Source organism: Camellia sinensis, chromosome 5 (genome assembly GCF_055761805.1).
Source record: "Camellia sinensis isolate YWXY chromosome 5, ASM5576180v1, whole genome shotgun sequence".
Lineage (NCBI taxonomy): Eukaryota > Viridiplantae > Streptophyta > Magnoliopsida > Ericales > Theaceae > Camellia > Camellia sinensis.
The window spans coordinates 133,385,204-133,407,055 of NC_138965.1; the positions used below are offsets into that span (position 1 = coordinate 133,385,204).

At 35.3% G+C, this 21,852-nt stretch overlaps 1 protein-coding gene across 3 annotated transcripts; it reads left to right on the plus strand.

Moving 5' to 3' along the window:
• The first annotated feature begins 913 nt into the window (after positions 1 to 913).
• PIPK11 (Phosphatidylinositol-4-phosphate 5-kinase, core) lies at positions 914 to 12,154 on the plus strand. Of its 3 annotated transcripts, none has more exons than XM_028268707.2 (8): positions 914 to 1,080; positions 3,877 to 4,044; positions 4,439 to 4,604; positions 5,632 to 5,742; positions 5,905 to 6,092; positions 6,697 to 6,788; positions 10,491 to 10,578; positions 11,719 to 12,154. In XM_028268707.2, the coding sequence occupies exons 2-8, from the start codon at positions 3,896 to 3,898 to the stop codon at positions 12,002 to 12,004; spliced, it is 1,080 nt and encodes a 359-aa protein (XP_028124508.2). In that variant the 5' UTR covers positions 914 to 1,080; positions 3,877 to 3,895; the 3' UTR covers positions 12,005 to 12,154. The 3 variants fall into 3 exon arrangements, with proteins under 3 accessions (XP_028124508.2, XP_028124509.2, XP_028124506.2); XM_028268708.2 differs by lacking the exon at positions 914 to 1,080 and adding an exon at positions 1,090 to 1,226; XM_028268705.2 differs by lacking the exon at positions 914 to 1,080 and adding an exon at positions 3,015 to 3,601.
• The last annotated feature ends 9,698 nt before the right edge of the window (positions 12,155 to 21,852 follow it).

A 21,852-nucleotide genomic window follows, 5' to 3' on the forward strand; every position in this document is an offset into this window, starting at 1 on the left:
GTGACGGTTATGATGTGACACTTTAAAAAAAATTAAAAACTTCTCAGTATACTTTTCCCAAAATATGACATGTGACACTCCAACGTGACGGGTATGATGTGATACTTCAGAAAAATTAAAAACTCTTTAATGTACTTTTCTCAAATGTGACACTCTAACGTGACAGGTTTGATGTGACACTAAAAAACTCTGTAGTGTAATTTTTCTAAATTTGACACTTCAATGTGGTGGATATATGAGTCATTACACATCCAAAAAGACTAAATGGATTACAAGAAAAAATATGAGGCTATGGGTTGGTTTGGCATAAACTTAAAAAGTTAAAAAGTCAAAAAATTACAACGAAAGTTAAAAAGTCCACACTAGTTAGGAAAAGTTTGTGAGGAAAGCCTATAGGTTTTAAAGAGTATTATTTTTGAAAACTTGTCGGGGAAGCTATAGGGCAAATATTTTGCCTTTTGCATTTAATAATTCAAAAGTCAAAAAGTCAATAAGAGTAGAATAATCATTTCAATTTTACTACAATATTTTATTACATATTTTTTTTAAAAAGTCAAAAAATTATTCTAAACATATACATTTATTTCTCTACTTTTTTAGCTAAAAAAATTAAAAAATACACTTATTTAAAATATTCCAAACACCCACTATATGAATTATAAATTCAAAATAGTCCCAATAACTTAACCCACTTTTCAAAATTAAAAAATGTAATGAATTCCACATAGACATTTTCCCTAACGGTTTTGGTTGGTAGCTCGAAATTTAGGGGCCCGAATGCCCCTAAATTTCCATATAAAGCAACAAAAAAAAAAACAAGGCAAAAAAAAAAAAGAAAAAAAAAACAAACTTATCCAGAAAAGGAAATTAAGGCCATTAGGGTCACTGTTTTTAGGGTCACAATTCATTTTCCTTTCCCCAAAAACCCTAACCAATTATGGCGCGAAAAGTTCATGTGTCTGTCCAACTGCCAATTTGAGGGTAGCCGTCAAATCTTCCACTCGTAAATGACAATAAAAAAAAATAAAAATAAAAAAAAGCAACAAAAACAGTCGATGTTTTTCACAGCACCTGATAGAGGTATTCATTCTTTGAATGTTAGGTCTTGGTTTTTGTTGTTCTTTATGTTGTTGTTTGTTTGATGTTTCCGTCATCGTATTCATTGTATATGCCTGTTTTCTTTTGATGGGTGGGCAGACTTTTACTGTTGCTTTGAATCTTAAATAGTAATCTCCCATTTTTATTGACCTTTGAAAATTATTGTTTGTGTTGGCATTTTCTTGATGTGGGTAGTTAATCTTCTGATTTGATTGATACTCACTTGGGTTTTCTTTATAATTTTGGGAGAAATTATTTCGTGGGTAATCTCTCTTTAGTATTTAAGATTTAGATTTCTTTTGGGATTTTAAAATTTTGATTTCTAATTTGAATTTGTAACTGATTATGCCCTATGAAGCACTGACCCTTCAAAATAAGTGTCGTAGCTATTTGGTGGCGAGGACACTTGGGGACGTCAACTAGTTTCTTTTTTCCTCTTTCTTTATGCTGTGTTTGGTTGGGGGATTTGGGAAGGGATTTGGAAAGGGAAATGGAAAAGGTAGGTGAAATGTGAATAAATCATGCCTATATTTCACATAGTTTCACACACCTTTTCCCTTTCCCTTTCCAAATCCCTCTCCAAATCTCCCAACCAAACACAGCATTAGTGTTTTTTATGGATGTTGGATGTTGAATGTTTATTATTTTTTGCTTAGATTTAAATAGTGATCATCCATAAAAATGATATAAATGATATGTGTTAATTTAAAATTGAGTGTTTTTTTTTTTTTTAAATGTCAAATTCATGCAAGTTTTTGTTAATTTTGATTGTTTATGGATGTAATCTACTTAGCAAATAAAAATATATCAAACAATATTTTATTTTTGTGTCCCTGCTGTGTCTATGCCCCCCTGTTTTTAAAATCATCATATCCCTTGTCTATGTTTGCATCTGTGTTCACACTCGTGCTACTTAGATTATGCCACTGCAGCCACTCGATTCCAAATGTGTAATGATATATATAAATGTTCAGTTCTCACATTTTATAAGCATCCCTAGCACTGGTTTCAAGTCACAAAAACAGTTTCTCAAAAAATGGGGTGAGGTTGCATACATTTTACCCTCTCCAAATCCCTCTTAAGCAGCAGCCTCAGGCATTAGGTTGCCATAGTTGTATAATCTAATCTTGTCATGATTGTATATGAAGAAACCCTTGCATGGGTCAAATAAGTGATTTTATTTTATTTTTAATTGGATTGCCTTGACAATGGAATCCAAGTCTAGTTTGATCACATGTGATGTGACTGCGTAGTCCTGATAAAGATGAGGAGGAATATATCTTACAAATTGAATGTAGTATTTGTTTTCCTTTGACTAGCAACTGTTCAATATGCAATTTGAGAGTACATTAATTCAAAAATTATGATTTTAATTAATTAATTAACATGCTAATCCAGGCCTTTAACTAGTTTTTACACTTTTTGCTATAGACATGGAACTTTATTAGATAGATAAGTTGTTAAAGTTAGCTAGAGAGACAGTGAAGGGGATTCTTAATAGTTGCTTTCATTAGATATTTATAGATTTGGGAAACTGTGTAGAAACTAAAGCATATTAGGGAAGAACTCTTAAAATAAAAGAGTTGGAATATAAGGGTTTATAATGAATCCAATTATATGGTTACATATCAAGAAAAATCCAAATTACCTTGTGATTTAGGTACAGAGAGGAAAGTGCCCTTATCCATGTGGCATTCTCTCATTGTTACTTTTAGGATCCATAACTTAGGTAAAAAGGGTCATTATTTTAACTTTATATAGCTAGAGGTATCCATCTATGATTATAACTATGTTGTGCTTTTATGTCAGAAGTTAATTTCAGGTTGTCATGGTTTGCATACACGTCATGAATGTAGGAAGAATTTTTTGTTGTACCATGTTGGCCATTTAGGCGTAGCCAACGTTTGTTCCAAGGTAATTGTTGGGGAGTTAGGTATGTACATGCTTTCCAATGTGACTTGTTAGTTGATTTCCTTGGGAACTTACATACTCGAATTTGGCAGTCTTACTTGGAGATTGAGATGGTTTTGAGTGGGGTGGATGACTAGAAACACAAAATTCAGTGGAGAAAAGATTATGCAAGCATATGCCAGTATATATAAAGACTTTGGAGAAGTGTTTTCTTATGTTTGATTTTGAAGAAAAGCGAAAATTGAGTTCTAGAGATAGGAATAATATGGACTCATAGGTTGGGAATTAGTGAATTCTACTTAGAAAGGTGCGAGGCTAGTTCGAAAATGTTTTTTCTGGATGAGTTGTGTTGCAAGTTTGACGTTATTGATAAGACATATAACGGACACCAGAATACTGTAGGTAGAGTTGAAAATGTTGATCATGGGCATTTTGTATCAAGTCCTTCTGGATTTAAGTTATTGCTTTTACAAAACTGGGGTTGGTGTTAAACAAAGAGAGGTCTGGATGATAAGCCAAATATTCTTGAAGTATTAATCTGCAGAAAGCACATGAATTATGAAATACTACAGGCACTGCAGCTTGGAATCAGGTTATTGTCTACCCTCGCCACTGATGGATAAATTAAAAGAAATGTCTCTTTCAAAATCTTGTATTTATGGATTTGAGTCATTGACAATGGCTCACTTTTAACAGTTTTTCAAGCTCTTGGTCATGAATGTTTGTGGAATATTAATTATAAACTTAAGTTATAGTTTATCCAAATAGCTGAATAATTGTTTATTAATTGAGTGCTTCCTCTATTTTTTAATTTTTTTTGTTTGTTGAATATCATCTTTTAAATCATTATACCTTTTTACTTTGTAGGCATTTCGTTGGGCAGTACATGGTATTGCCAAAGAAGGAGCTCTCACCTAATGACTTCAAACTGACCCAAAGTACCTGGATTCAATATTCTAAACAGAACCCTAAAAGTCTTCCTCCAGGCACCGTTACTGACTTTCAGTGGAAAGATTACTGTCCTGCAGTGTTCAGGTTTTTATTTACATTTCATTTTATTTTGATTTCATTTTTTAGGAATTTTTTTTTAATTGACGAAGTTTTTCCTTTTCATTTTGGTTTGGGCATTCCTATTCAGTTTTATCTAATTATTTCACATAACACTATGGGAACGTTTAATCTAATATAGGCTTACCATGATTTGAGCGTTCCCTATTCAGTTTTCTGGTCAGTGCTCGTGCTCGTTTGTATCTTTCTGTAAGTTATGAATTTAGGATATGAATTCACATCTTTATATTTACACTGAAACATTAACTTTGGAGAATCCACTGGATACTTGTTCTTATGAAGCTCAATTGTTTCATGTCTGTTGAAACTATCAACTTTGAAATTTTAAGAAGAAAGAGCTGATTTAGCCTCTATTCCTCAGACATCTACAAGAGCTTGGAAATATTGATTATTCTGATTATGTGCTGTCAGTCTGTGGCCACGAGACTTTAATGGAGATTTCTTCACCTGGGAAAAGCGGTTCCCTGCTTTTTAGGTCCAAGGATGATCGATTTGTGATCAAGACCTTGAGGCAATCTGAAGTGAAGGTAATAAAAACACGAAAGTTTGCGACTCCGCGTATTGCTTTAGTGATCTCTGTTTGGTTTGGTTTGGAATTTTCAAAAACAATTTTAAAAGTTCTCAATCCATATATATATAGTGAATTTTTTTAATATTTTAATAATTTTTTTTTATATTCATTTAATCTAGATATGCATAAAAAGTACGAAATTGGAGCAAAAATCTTTCAAAAATTCAAAAAATATATATAAATTCACTACATTTTTGTATTTTGCTGTATTCAATGAATTTTTAAAAATTTTTGTACAAATTTTGTACTTTCTAAGTGCATCTAGATTAAATGGATCTAAAAGTTATAAAAAAAATAAAAAAATTATTAAAATATTTAAAAAATTCACTAAAATAAAAAAATACAAATTGAAAACTCTGGAAACTATTTTTGAAAACTCCAAACCAAACATCTCTCTCTCATGCACACTGATAAATCCAGAATTATTGTGGAATTACATGCTAAATGAAATGCCTATTTATTAGCATGTGACTTATGAAGTTTATAACTACGATATTTATTCAAGAAAGAGTTTATTTTATTTTATTTTTTTTGAGAATGATATTATTGTTGACACATCTTAAAACAACATTCTCTAACGATACATTTCTATGCTGGTCAAGAGTTTTTTTTTATTTAAGATATTCATTAATGGATTTGTAGGTGTCATTTTTTATTTAAGATATTCACTAATGGATTTGTAGGTGTCATGTTTAGTTACTCTACATCAAAATCGCCAAAAAATAACAAAATAAGAGGAAGTTAATATGCATTGAGAGTGTTCATTTGCTTCTTAATCTTGGGTTATAATTTTGGGAGAATTCCAAAATAATTGCAATTTCATGGAGGTGCAAGTGGGCCTGTGTCTTGTGCAAGTGAAAGTACACAACTCTCACCCGCACCCACTTGCACCTCTATGAAAATGCAATTATTTTGAGTACTTGTTTATTTGCAATTCTCTCTATAATTTTTTAGCACTTCAAGTGAGTTTACTTTCTATTTAGGTGCTCTGTGAAATGCTTCCAAACTACTTGCGCCATGTTGAACAATATGGAGCGTCCTTGTTGATCAAGCTGTATGGACTTCATGCTGTGAGGCCAATTGGAGGTCTAAAGGTAAACGTGATGAAATTGAATTTCTTTGATGCTTTTACTGCGAGGGTATATAATTTTTTTTGTTTTTAATCTGATGTAGTAATTAGTTCCCCCCCCCCCCCCCCCCCACCCCTAGGCTGAATTATTTACCGTGCTTCAATTAACCACTTTACATGGCTACAGGTTTACTTTGTTGTCATGGAAAATGTATTACAGTCTGATCTGTACATACATAGGTGCTATGATCTCAAAGGTTCATCACAAGGTCGAACCATCAGCAAAGCAGAAGACCATGAGAGAGCCACATTTAAGGATTTGGATCTTGATTTTCTCTTTTATCTTGAGCCCTTGACCCGTCATAAACTTTTAGCGTTAGTTTATCACTCTATTGGTCTCGCTCATCATTACCCTCATTGCAAAGTAACTAAAAATAAATAATTAAATACATAAAGATTGAAAATTGATAATTTGATTGTGGGTTATAAAGGTAGAGAACCCTTGTTTTTTGCTCTTAGTTAATAACTGGAATTTTGTTTGATCTCAGGAAATAGATTTGTGGAAGCAAAAGGGAACTCAATTTTTATGTTTATTATGACAATGCATTACTCAAGTCATTTGAATATGTTATCATAATGATAAAAAAAAAATCCTTGTGAACTTTCAAATTTTATGTAAACTGTTGGCTAACTTTTGAAGCCCATTTTTCTATAAAAATCTTTTATTTGCATCACATTTTTTTTTGCTGGCATTTTTAACATAGGGAAGGTATGTTACCATTGGACAATTTCCTTGACACGAATAATTTCAGGAATTTTCTTGTAATGTTCTGGATTGATTTGATTCATCTCCTGTCTTGTAAACATGCATTTTAGATACCAACAAGCAATAGGTTTGGAGGATTTATGTCAAAAAAATTTCTTGCCCCCCAAACATGAATTCATGGTTTGAATGATTTTTGTCCAATTTGTTCTATAGGCAAATCAAGAATGATTGCAAGTTTTTGGAAGATCAAGGCATCATGGACTACAGTCTTTTGCTTGGAATGCACATAAAAGCTCAAAGTCAAGGTGATGTCGCCCGCTAAATATCCTTCCTACTTTTAATGTATGGATGCTTGCAAACATATTCTCTGATGTCCCCTAACATTGACTTATATGATAAAAATGAAAATGGAAGTACTATTTTATGTAACTTCCCGTAGTTGAAACATATCAGAAGAGAATTAATACAATAATTAGTTTACCTCAGAAGAACTGCATCAGTATGTTCTTTAACCTGATTTTGTGTTCCTTGTCAACTTTAGGGAGCTTTGGTCAGTAAGATTTGGGCAACTCTTTTGTACAGTTCATTGGAGATACACGCCTCCTGATTTATTATAGTTCTAGCTTGATTTTGTAAGGGTTGGCTGGCCCCTTACAGTGGTTTTTGGTCAATAATTAATTTAATTATTAAAAAAAATATTTGGCTTCTATTTGCTGCAATGACTCCTGCACATGGTGTTTGTTTTCTTTTGTTGCTCTCCTATTGCATCTTCTTTATATTCTTCCCCTTGGCCCAACAATTCAGATGTTTCTCATCTACTATTTGTTCAATCGTTAGACATGTTTAGCATTATGGAGCATGACATCTTGATCAGTGCCTAGTTTTCTTCTTGTACAGGCCTCTCTCTCTCTCTCTCTCTCTCTCTCTCTCTGTAACGTCCCCAAAATAATACAATAAATACAACCCATACATATATTAAAAGCAGCATGAATCAGAGTAAATAGTCCTTTCATTACATGAAGTTAATAATACAAAAGAGTCTAACATAATTAAATGCCCTATTGACTTACATCCTTTCAAGCCTTGACTTGGTTACACAAAAGGAGACTAGTTCATATACATTTAGCCCTAGGCTTTACAAAAATATACAATTCAGATTAAAGAAGCTCTTGCCCCCAAAATATTCCTCCAAGCTATTGCTTGGTGGAGGTAAGTCACCAACACTTGAAAATGTTACTTCCAAATAGGGTGAGCCACAACCCAATAGAAATCATCTAGCACAATATATAAAACTTAGCAAAGGTATAAGTACACTATGCATACACAACGTCAGTGATAGAGACATCCACAGTTTATATAATCATAAGGTGCCAATTTTCATTCATTTCATTGCATGAACCAGTTTCATTATCTCTTTAACAATCCAAATGCGACTTCAACTCATTAGTTCTACCATCACATCAATAATGCATGAACACTTTAAACTTCTCTTTCACGGAAATTTTGTCCGCAGGCAGCCATCAAACAGGACCCATGTAAACGTAGGCTATACAAGCACTACAATTGCCATTTTAAAGATATTTCGTCCGCAGGCTAGGCACCCATGTATAATTTCGGGACTTTTACCCAGGACACTCCGGCTAACTTAATTATAATGGAGTCTATCCCCTTTCTCCTCCCAAATAATAATTCATACATATGCAATGTATTTAAACACAACATCAAACAATGGAGCATATCTCCCTTCCACTCCCACATAATCATACATATACAATGTATATAAACACAGTCATATTCAATGATGGACAACAAGAGATTAGTTTCAATTCACCTAATCCTCATACAATTTCTACAACAATCATAGTTATCTTCTACCGATAGCCCAATACAGTTATTTCTAAACAGATATTCAATCTCATGACAGATAATTTATTCAAATTTTCATAGAATGAGTTAATACATAACTTATCCCACCATTCATATCAATACTCTCTCAATTTTACATTCTCAATGACAATTTCAATTATCTCTATAAAATAATCATGATAGTCATTTTAGGGCAAAACTTCCCCTTTTCTAATTATCAATCCAAATATCATTTCCAACCATTGTGACCCAACACCATTTCATTTTCAAAACCCTCATTCATGTATTTCATGTTTAACAACAATCCCTCTTTCCATACATACTCAAACCCTAGGTTTGCTTACAACACCCTCAACTCACATCATTGTCACGCAAGATACAAATAACTAAGCTAAACAACATATGAAGGTGTAGAAAAGGTCTCTACCCCAAAGGAAGAAGATGCGTCAAACAAGAGAAATTCCAAGAACGCCGAAACCCACTTCTATTCGGATCAAAATGTAGATCTTGACGAGCTCTACCTTTTTCTCAAAGGCACTAGGGTGAAAGATCAACGGATCTAGATGAAATAAGAGAGAAGGTGAATTCTAAAGAGAGAGGCTCAAGAATAAGCTTTTTGAAAAGTTTTAGAGAGAGAGAGATAAAAAAGTAACTCAAAATGTCATCTTCTCGGACTATTATACGCGCAGTCTGCTCGAGCGTGGAAAGCCCCGCTCGAGCGTCAGCCGCAAGGTTCCGCTTGAGCTTGAAAGTTGACGCTCGAGCGTGGAATGCACATTTCCAGAAGTTTTGCAGACGAAGGTCCCCGCTCGAGCGTGGGAATGGACGCTCGAGCGTCTAATGCACTTTCCTAGTATTTCAGAACTACAAAAGAAATGTTGAGAATTAACAAATCCTGCTTGATCGCAAGAATGGCCGCTCGAGCGAAGGAGCAAAATTTGTAAAGCCCGCTCCAGTGCGAGAATACCCGCTGGAGTAGAAGAGCCAAAATCTGGGCAGTAAAAGTTAAAAAAAAACAAGCAACCAACCTGTTCCAAACGTACAACTACAACCCAATAACCAAAATAAAGGGAAAGACAAGGGAAAGAGATATGAATGACCATTCAAAACCAAACCAACCCGAGTCCGGAATGCAATAAGTAATAGGTCAAAACCGGAATCGCTATAACTCTCGCTCTCTCTCTCTCTCTCGCTCTCTCCAGTCACGGTGTCCCCTTAAGGAAGGCGAAGATAAGGCACTTTGATGAGTCGTCAACTCTAGTCTCCAAACACAAGTCCTCTCGCGATCACTAGTGTGGGTGATCAGTTGCTTGAGCATCCCATAATCGAGATATCCCAAGAGCTTTACTAGATCCTGCTTCTGAGCTAGGCTAGCACAACAATGTCAGGGTGCCCTTTGGAGCATACATTATAGGAGAGATGTTTGCTTGGTTGGAGAGCCAATTGGCTTAAACTGAGGAAAGTCGAGCATGAGCCATGAAGGGAGGGCATCCACGACTGGAGGGTGAACATGCCTAACACTTGGACTATTCAACCGCCAGACTGGGGTGGCCAATTGCATCGGGTCTAGGTCAAAGCCTTGGTTTGCTTTTGAATCAACTTGGATGCCCTCCTATTGGGTTCATACCTCTCTACATACATATAAAAATATTATGAACCTCTCTACATAAATATAAACATAGTATAGTTCTCTCTCTATACATAAATCCATGTATTTGAGATGCTAACTTCAACTACGGATTTAGGGATATCATGGGAAAAGTACTATTACTTGTCAAATTTGAGGGAAAAATAATCAGTTCAATCATTCAATTCAATCAACCGCTAAGCCATCTGAACAAATCATAATGTATAGGGGATTTCAGAGCCTCTGGGGAGGTCAGTGCAATTTTCCCTTCTTGTTATGACTCCATTCTAAATGATGGAGTTGCTTGTAAGTGCCTTTGAAAATGAAATGGAAGGACTTCAAATGTAGGTTTGATCTATTTAATCATATAAAGTCATGGGGAAAAAGCTTTACAATGTTACCATGCCATGCTTCGTGTATCTTCTCGAGGGGATGCGTGCATTTTGATAGCATTAAAATCTACATAGTTCACAATTTCTTAACGTCTTGTAGGTCCTTTTTTGTTCTCCTGCAGGTTCCAACAACACAACTCGTAGTGACACCGTACAAGGATGTAACGACTCTGAATGGGCTCCTGCTGATATTTGCCTAATTCGTAACAGGTAAAATGGCCTTTTCGCAGATTAAAATAAGTTCCTTACTAGGAAATTTATTTATATAAATTATTATTATTTTCCTAAAAAATTTTAGAGTCTTTTGCTGGTTCAACTCAACTTGGGTTTCTCTAAACCAAAAAATCAAAATGACACCCTACCTCTGTTCTTTGTCCAATCTAGAAGCGAACCAAAGATGGTATATAATGGACTTAAACCAAGTCAAGTTGGTTGCGTTAAGTACGTGCTTTGGGTCTGACAAATCTGATTAGATGCTATTAAAACCCTCTTATTATCAAATACTAAGAAATCACGCCTGTGTGTATTGGTTATTTTCATACTAAAGACACTTAGAAGTTTTATTATGACATTTTCACTAAACAGAGGAGGTAAAAAAAGGATCAGAATCTGTCTGACATAATAGTTTTAAGAATTGAATAAATTGTAAAATGTAAACCGAATTGTGAATCGATTATAGATTCTATCCCAAAAACTCGTAGATTCATATCTTTTTATGATAAATTGCAAATTGAATCGTAAGATTCTAATAATAGAGGTTTTTGTTTTATGTTCTTCATACTGTGTATATATATATGTATACACATGTTGGTGGTTGGGCAAGCAGGGAGGGATAAAATGCCATTTTGACTTATGTTTCAAATTTTATCAAAACTGAAACAAATGTCATTACGATATTTTTGTTTGAAATGTTATCAGAAGTAAAAAAAAAAAAAAGATCCATCGTTGTTGTTGTTTTTGTCTTTTTTGGTGGCGATAGGTAAACTCCAAATGATCTGTTATACAATGCAGGAGAGTATATAACAGAATAGGCATGTGTTAACGGGTGCCCTTGGGGCATTGTCATAGAGCATCGGGTTAGGGTTGAAAAGTGTTTTGGAAATAGATGGAAAGGTTAAAAAGAATCTAGAAAATCATTGAAAAGTGGATTGCTAACTATGTTCTTTGAAACATGCTATTGGCAATGAATTTCCAACTTATAAAAACATCAATTAAGAATACTGAAACTTAGTCAAATTCAATAAAAGAAAAGTAATTTGGATCAATAAAGATACAATAAAAATAAATGTGTAGACAATCCGATAACCCATTGCTCAATTTTCAACAATTCTCTGCCGCTGTTTGTTGCAGGCCTGATGCTAAATTTGGAGTGAAGATGCCAGCACGTGCCGTCAGAGTACGTAGAAATGGAAAAGACGACATGGCATTGGACCAAGAGGTTGAAGGGGAATGCTGCAATGTTTTGTTGTACTTCGGAATAATAGATATTCTTCAAGGGTACAACATGAGGAAGCGCATCGAGCATGCTTGCAAAGCAATACAGTATGATTCGGTGTCAATCTCAGCCGTAAGTCCCAAAGTATATTCGGCTCGTTTCCAGGATTTTCTTTTCAAAGTATTTCAAGAAGAATTGTGACCTTGGTACCTTTTCACAGAGAGTAAAATCAATATTTTCATCTATGAAGGTTTCATAGAAATGATCAGGTTGTAACACTCAACAAAAAGTTCATTATGTGACCAAAAATCATAATATTGATATCATATTTTTTTCATTGTTGAGGTCTTATATATGCATATCCTTCATTAGTTAATAGACGGTAAAATGTCTTCTTCTTTTTTTTTTTTTCTATTTTTTTATTTGGGTAAATTACACTAACTTCCCTTGAGGTTTAAAAAAATACACCAAACTTTACAAGTATGACATAATTACATTTTACTCCATTAAGATTTTAACTCTCATATAACACTTTTGTGTATTTTTCATCTATCATTCGTTCATCATATAAATAAAAAAAAAAATGATATTATCATACTTTTAACCTAAAATATATATTTTATCATTAATTATTTTTGTATTTACACACTATCTGTATTAGTTTTTTTATTTAGCCTTACTAAAGGGCATGGTTGGTGTAACCGTGGAAAATTTATGGGATTTTTTTTTTTGTTTTGTTTTGTTTTGATATATGGCCATATAGATCATACCATAGATGATGAAATATAACCTAGTAACGGTTGGGCAAGGTTATGCAATACATATATATACATGTGGTCCTGAATTTACTGCAACCTTTCATGTTTGTAATGGATTGTGTGGTCATATGGTTTGTCAATTCATGAACAAAAAGATGTTTGTATGTTTTAGAGGGCAACCATGAAGGGCCTCAATCATGGACCATGCTTATTAGATGTGAACAACAAGATGTTTTGTGACAAGGATGTGGAGTTATGAAAGAATCCAATTTTATTCATTCATTTATTAAGAGGGAGAAAATTATCTTCTTATTTGATTGATTTTTATTATTATTAGAATTTACTATTTTGGACCTCACTTAAAATAGTGAATTTAATAAAAGAATCAATCACATAGGAAGTTAATATTTACCCACATGAATGAATATTATTCTCCCCCATTACTTATAATGGATCCAATAAAATATCAATCTTCTATTAGAATTCATTATTTTGGAGCTCACTTAAAACCATGGATCCAATGAAAAAATCAATCACATAGGAAGGTAATATTTATCTAGATTGGTTCTTTCACTGAAGTCAATTGCTTTATATCTGGATCTAATCAGAATTTTTTTTTTAAAAATCAATAAAAAAAGAAAAGTTTTATGTGATTAATTTTTAAAGAATCAATCATATAAGAAGATAATGTTCACACCTATTTGGTAAGTGACCAAATTTGTGACACTCTGCACTAAATGGATGATTGTGATAGTTCATTGGGAGGTGATGTTTAGATGCACATATAATCAATGGAAGGTAGAGTCTTCACATCAATGTGAGGCCACCCTTGAATGGGCCTCAACAACACTCAATTTGTTGATGCCCACCTTTAGATTAATTAGGTTAGCACAAGTCCATGCTCTTCTTTCCTTCATATATTTATTTTATTTTATTTTGTTTTAACTAAAATCATGATCTAATAAAACTCACTTTAGTTCTAGAGCACTAACTCATCATGTTGATATGATATTCTCTTATTAATAAGAGTAGTAGTTATAGAATGAATAGAGTTGACTTGACTTATTTTGATTGATTAGGTAAAAGACAAAGTTTGTCTTATTGATATCTTTTCACGTTGACTCATTAATTGAGAGTACTACAATCATATCATATTGAACTTCTGAATAATTTTTTGAAAAGTAAGTGTGATGGAAGCTTGTCGTTGGTTGTGTTAAATGGATGAACTATGGGAGTTGAGATGAAAATGTTAAGCTGAGGTGGTCCATTTAGGTACAAAGATAAGTGGTCCTTTCAACAAATTGTATTCCTTTTTGTCCCAAACATAACATGCTCTTGTTTTTTTATATGTATTAAGGTCTTGTTTGTCATAACTTAAAAAAGTTAAAAAATTAAAAAATTAAAAAATTACTATTTTTTAAGTCATATCATCTTATTTAAATCATACTATTTCTCTATCACATCACTTCAAATTCAACCCATATTTCATAAAAAATCAAAAAGTATATTTATTTTGATCATTTCAAATCACCCCGAAGTATAGGTTACAGTGAATAACTAAATTAAGAAATGAAAATTTGTTTAATATTTTGAATAGGGATAGTACACAACTAAATGAAGAAGTGAAAATTTGTTTGTGACCAATTGGTCTAATCGACGAGGATGAGGCACTATTTTACCAGATTTTCCTTACTCTTATTTGCTTTCTACTTATTGTAAATAATTTTATTTAAAAAAAAAAATACTGATGAGATTTAAATGATAAGCTATTTATTTCATATAAGTCCTACCAAACTTTATTATAAGTAGGGGTGGTAAATGAATCAAACAATTTAAGTTCAACTTATGTTTGACTCGTTAAAAGCTCTTTCGATCTCAAATTTAAACTCATTTTAGAATTCGTTAAAATTAGGGATGCAACTTAGACGGATTCAACCTGAACAACCCGAACCCAGCCTGAATTTTTTTAAGTCTTGGACAAGATATTTTTAAATTCGGTACGAGCTTAGGCAAAGACATCAAACAGTTCAAGCAACCCGAAACCCGAATTATACATATATAGATATATAAAAATATTATATATATATATATATATATAAATTATTAGCCATTACATGATATTAAAGTAATTTAGATTATTAAATCATATTGAATATGTATTATATATATAAATAACATAAAATTTTACTTTATTTTTTATTTTTTATTTTTTATTTTCACTCATAAATTGTAAAGACTACTGTAGTGTCATCTCTCTTACATTATATAAATTATTTGTTTTGATAATATTAATGATTTTCTATATATAAAAAAAATGTAAATATAGTCAAATTTTAATAATTTAATAATGTAGCTACAAAAAAAAAATACAATTCGGGCAACTTAGACAATTCAGGTTTAACTCGGGTCGGGTTTAGATATGCAACCTTGGGTTACAATTCGGGCTTGGGCGGACATAGGTAGATCTCAGCACAATTTAGACTGGACTTGGATAACCTCTCAACCAGACAGAACATGTCCGAGTTGCACCCCTAGTTAAAGTTTTTAAACCAAACTTGAATAATTTGTTCAGCTTAGTTTAATAAGTTTAAAACTATATAAAAATATCAAATTACTCAAGCTCAACTTGACAAAAAATTTATTTGTGATTGGTTCAAAAGTTTAACGAACCAAAGTTGAATAAATTTTAAAATTCGTTAAAATTTTCAAATCAAACTTGAACAATTAATTATTTAGCTCGGTTATCATCCCTAACTACAATGCCTAGACAACTACTGCACTTGTTTTATTTTTTGCCAAATGCTTGATAGAAAAAAATTGTAAAAAAAAAAAAAATCAATGCCCCACCAAATGAGAAATAGAGAAATTAATAACAAATTAACAAAATGCAATTAGTTTGTATTGGACACATTTTATTTATTTATTTATTTATTTTGACATTAATTTCCCATTTTTTATTTATCTAATATTGTCACGACCCAAACCCGGCCCTATGGGTTTAGCACCGTAACCGGCCAGTAATCCGAGATTACCGAAGGCCTGCTTAACAGTAATACAGTAAAACAGAGTACAGGGCCTGGCGGAAGCCAATACAGTAATTAAACAATGCCCAACGAGCTGTGACAGTCTGTATGCAAAAGATTTTTCATGCATTCATACATAAACAGTGCAGAACAGTATGTACAATATTCACATCCATTCAAACTAGGGACTCAACCCTACATAACAGTACAGAAAACATTCCGTCTGTACAAAACAGTACGGTCTATACAAAATTTACAGTCACACAGTACAGGGACCTAATCCCTTTATAACAGTACAGTAGTCCAAACAGTATGGAGACAGACGGGGGAAAACAAACAAAACACCCCAAAGCCATAGCATGGCAACTCGGAACCTCACAGTGAGGCGCAAAGGCTGGCTTGACAAAACTGGAGTTACCCTGACGCTCCTAGCTCCGATCTGGTGCCTGTACACCTACATATATATATGAGCAGTGAGCTAAAGCCCAGTGAATAACATAAAGCGTAAAGAGGTTTAGAACGAATGTCCTTACAGTAGTGAAAACAGTTCAATTCAATCAGTATTTCAGTCGTTCAGTACAGTAAACAGTCATATGTGGTACATCCATTAGCCTAACAGTAACAGTAGGTCTTGAAAGACCGAACAGTAATGATGGCCATCAGTCAGTAAACAGTAGTGGTTCCACGAGGGAACCGGCAGAGAATTCTGTCGCAGTAACAGTAACAGTAAACAGTAAGTACTAAGGATGCCACAGTACAGTTCAGAAATAAAGGACATACATTCATTCAGTAAATAATACCAGTTCAGTAAACAGTTCAGTTCAGTATTCGAAAGATAATCAGTTGAACATATCTTTACACAATTGTTACTCACAGAGTTCGGGCTACAGTAAGCTAGAGCGTGTCTCCCCAGTTGCCAACCCTACACAGTTAACAGATTGAACACACTAAGCTACACAGTTGGGAAATCTCATAACTTAATCCCTAATTTGCCTTAGTGTGTTCTACAATGATATCCTCATCTAAATGTCTTAAACTAGGCCTAAGAATGCCTAGGATGGGATGAGGATGCAAAAATACTCTTAGAAAACATTTTGCAAAGTTTGCTGAAAATAGGAGCTTCGCTCGAGCGAGACTTTCTACGCTCGAGCGTAAGTCCAAAATCAAAGGCTTCGCTCGAGCGAGGAATCCTTCGCTCGAGCGGTCTGCAAAAACAGTAAAAGTACTGGATGCTGAAATTCTACGCGCGATGGTCGCTCGAGCGGAGCCCTGGACAAAGGTGCTCGCTCGAGCGGGGAATCCTTCGCTCGAGCGAGGAAGCCAAATCTGGAATTTCCAGATTTGCCTCCCAAGCTCAAACCAAGCATTCAACCACTCCAAACTCGACCTCTTGGGCCCAAATTCTGGAAAACATCATTAAATTCAATGTATAACAAGTTTCAAAGCTCAATTTATGAATTCAAGCCCCAAAGGTGAGTCAATTAGAACCATATTCAAACCCATTTTCAAGAATGTGAAGAACATGCAAACATGCAAGGATTTAAACCAAATCAAAGCTTCAAAGCTTGATCAAATGAGCTCATTCTTTTCAAAACAAGATGAAAACATGGTCTATAACAACAATATGAGCATGCATGCACTAATGTCCATGTAATCAACCTCAAAATGCAACAATACTAACATGCATGCAAGAAATGATCTTCAATCCATCATTAATGGACCAAATCATGACTTAGTTCTACAATGAAGCATGAACCATGCAAGAACTAGTTCAATAGCATCAATAAGAAGATAAGATCCTTACCTAGAGCTTGAATTAGAAGACTAGGAGCTCAAATATGCAATCTATACTTCAATTCCTTCAATTCTCCAAGCAAAACCCAAGGTAGGATTCAATTTCTCTCACTCTCTCTCCTCTCTTCCCTCTTGGTCGGCAATGAGAAGGAAAATGGCTGAGGAAATGTTGTTCTTGGCTCAAGTATGTGTGTGAGATAGTGGCCCACTCAATGGCAAAACGGTAATTAAGTCCAACTCTTCAATTGGCTTATTTTAATCTAATTTAATCACACCTAATCAGTTTTCCGATAATTATACCATAAAATCATATTAATTATGAGGGTCACGGAACATCAATCGGTTTCTAGTTCGGTCGCCGATAAGGCCTTCAATTAGCAGTTTAAACATATAAGCATGAACAGATAATCAGACAATCAAACAGATAGAATGCAATTAACTAACATATACTCAGTCAATTCAGTTTCAATTTCAGTCAGTCGGTTCAGTATTTCATTCAGTTCGATTATCAGTCAGTTATCAGTCATTATCAGTTTCGTTTAACAGTAATCGGTGATTAACGGTAATCAATCGGTCATAAATCAGTAAACAGTACGAGGGTTGTTACAGTCTCCCCTCCTTAAAAAGAGTTTAGTCCTCTAAACTCGAGTTACCTTCATTCTGGAAGAAAACAGGATTCAGTGGAAACAGTTCAGGATATCGTTTAGCTATGTCATCTTCCCTTTCCCAGGTGGCATACACGCCACTATGGTTCTGCCAGTCAACTTTCACTAACGGGATCTCTTTGTTCCTCAGTTTCTTGATTCGTCGGTTTACAATCTGTATAGGCCGTTCCTCGTAAGTGTAGTCATCACTCAACACTACGTGGGTAGGCTCTATTACATGGAACGGATCCCGGAGATAATCTCTCAACATAGAGATGTGGAAGACGTTATGCATGTGCTCCATTTCAGGAGGGAGCACAACTTGATACGCCACCGGATTGATTTTCTCAATAATCTCATACGGTCCGACATATCTCGGCGCTAACTTGCCTTTGGCTCCAAAACGAGTCTGGCCTTTCATTGGTGTCACTTTCACAAAAACGTGATCACCCACTTCATACTCTCTGTCCCGTCTTCTGACATCTGCATAACTTTTCTGTCTGCTCTGTGCAGTTTTCAGTCTTTGCTGTATCAGTTTCACTTTCTCAGTTGTTTCATACACAATCTCGGGCCCAAGCAAAGGCCCATCTCCAACTTCTGCCCAGCAAATTGGAGACCTACATTTCCTGCCATACAATGCCTCGAAAGGCGCCATACCTATACTCGAATGGTAGCTGTTGTTGTAGGCGAATTCAGCTAATGGCAGATGACTTTCCCAGTTTCCCTGAAAATCAAGGACACACATTCTCAGTAAATCCTCCAGAGTTTGGATGGTCCTTTCTGATTGGCCATCTGTCTGAGGATGATAGGCACTACTCAGTCTTAATTCAGTACCCAATGCAGTCTGTAGGCTTTGCCAAAACCTCGATGTAAACTTCGAATCCCTGTCAGAAACAATAGACACAGGCACTCCATGCAGTCTTACAATTTCATCAATATAAATAACAGCCAATTTGTCCGCGTTATAGATTGTCTTGACAGGTAAGAAGTGAGCAGATTTGGTTAATCTATCAACAATAACCCAAATTGAATCCATACCTTTTCTGGAGCGAGGTAACCCAACGATAAAATCCATCGTGATATGCTCCCATTTCCATTCTGGTATGGGTAGGGGTTGCAATAATCCGGCAGGTCGCTGATGTTCAGCTTTGACCTGTTGGCAATGAAGACATTTGGATACAAAATCAGCAATTTCTTTCTTCATTCCCGGCCACCAGAAATTCTGTTTCAGATCTTGGTACATTTTCGTATTCCCCGGATGGATAGACAATCTTGAGTTGTGGCCCTCTTGCAGAACTCTTCTTTTCAGTTCAGTATCATTTGGTACACACAGTCTTTCATGAAATTTCAGTACATTGTTCTCGAATTTGAATCCCGGTCTCGGTTTAGATTCTCTTTCTTCGATGATCTTCTTCAAGAAGTCATCCAGTTGCTGTTTCTCTTTAATCTCTTCAATCAGTGCCGGTCGGGCAGAAATAGCAGCTAACGTTCCACCTTGTTCTCTCAAAACAATTTCTATTTCAGATTTTTCAAGGTCACAAAGCAACTCTTTCTGTCCTGTAAGCAAACAGGCTAAGTTTCCAATCGATTTCCGGCTCAATGCATCGGCAACGGTATTGGCTTTTCCTGGATGGTACAATATCTGTAGGTCATAGTCTTTAATCAGTTCCAGCCATCTCCGCTGTCTCATGTTCAGTTCTTTCTGTGTGAAGAAATATTTTAAACTCTTGTGGTCGGTATATACTTCACATGTCACCCCGTACAGATAGTGACGCCAGATTTTCAGTGCAAATACTACTGCAGCAAGTTCCAGATCATGGGTCGGGTAGTTCTTTTCATGCGGTCTCAGTTGTCGGGAAGCATAGGCAATAACTCTCCCATTCTGCATTAAAACACACCCCAAACCCTTATGAGAAGCATCACTAAATACAGTATAACCATCCGTACCTGAGGGTAAAGTCAAAACTGGTGCAGTCACAAGTCGAGTTTTCAACTCCTGGAAGGCAGATTCTCTTTGGTCAGTCCAGTCAAATGATGTCCCCTTCTGAGTTAACTGAGTCAATGGTAGGGCAAGTTTGGAGAAATCTTTGACAAATCTTCTGTAATATCCAGCCAATCCCAAAAAGCTTCGGACTTCAGTCACATTTGTTGGTCTAGGCCAGTTCACTACAGCTTCAATTTTCTGCGGATCAACAGAAATTCCATCTTTGCTAACAACATGCCCCAAAAACATAACGTGGTCAAGCCAAAATTCACATTTAGACAGTTTAGCATATAGTTTCTGTTCTCTTAAGGTTTGTAGGGCAAGTCTCAGATGATGTTCATGCTGTTCTACACTTTTGGAGTAAATCAATATGTCATCGATAAATACAACAATAAAGTCATCAAGGTACGGTTTAAAAATTCTGTTCATGAGGTCCATAAAAGCAGCTGGTGCATTCGTGACTCCAAAAGCCATAACCAAAAATTCATAATGTCCATACCTCGTTCTAAAAGCAGTTTTATCGATGTCTTCCGGTTTAACCTTCAGTTGATGATACCCCGATCTGAGATCAATCTTAGAAAACACTTGTGCACCCTGTAACTGATCAAATAAATCATCAATGCGTGGCAAAGGGTATTTGTTCTTTACAGTTACCTTATTCAGTTCACGGTAGTCAATGCACAGTCTCAGTGAGCCATCTTTCTTCTTGACAAACAAAACAGGAGCACCCCATGGCGAAGTGCTAGGTCTGATGAACTTTTTATTTAACAGTTCTTGCAATTGCACTTTCAGTTCCTTCAGTTCAGTTGGAGCCATTCTGTAAGGAGCTTTAGAAACTGGTTGTGTTCCGGGAATCACATCAACGGTAAATTCAATCTCCCTATCAGTCAAATCTCCTGGAAGATTATCTGGAAAAACATCTGGAAATTCTCTGACTATAGGAATACAATTCACATCAGTTTTAATACTATCATCAGTAGGCATAGTCAGTACAGAACACAGATATCCTTTACAGCCCTTCCTAATCAGTTTAACAGCCTTCACAGATGAAATCAAATACGGAGGAGGTACTACTCCACTCCCATTAAACACAAATTCAGGCAAACCAGGTGGACGGAAAACAACTTGCTTGGTCACACAGTCAATAGTGGCATGATATTTTTGTAACCAATCCATCCCCAATATTACGTCAAAATGATCAATGTTCAATGGCAGTAAATCAATAAACAGATGCATATCCCCAACAATAATTTCACATGCGGGGTACATATAAGCACATGTCATGGATCCCCCTACGGGTGATGATACGGCTAGCAGATAGTTCATGGGTTCTAAGGGTCTATCCAATTTCCGTGAAAAAGCATGCGATACATATGAATGCGTAGACCCCGAATCAATTAATACATATGCATTTTGTGCACAAATAGAGAGAATACCTGACACAACGGTCTCGGTATTCTGCACATCTCCCGGTACTAGTGCGAACACTCGGCCTTGCCTCATAGGCTCTTTTCCGGTAGCTTTAGGGTTAGGCTTTGGTGCTACAGTTGATGCTACTGCGCTCGGTGCAGCTTTACTACCGGCTTGTGGAGCAGAGGGGCAGTCTTTAACCATGTGGCCCACCTTGCCACACCTGTAACAGGCTCCAGATATTCTGTAACAGACTCCCTTGTGCTTCTTGCCACACTCAGGACAGGGTGGTACGAATCCACTCCCTTGACTGGGGCTAGTTGTCGTCCCCGTATTCTGTTTCTTGTTGGCTGGGTTGTGCTTGCCTTTCTTGAATTTGAAACCCTGCCTTTTTCCATGCCATTCAGTTATTGGTGTTTCAGATTGTTTCACTGCT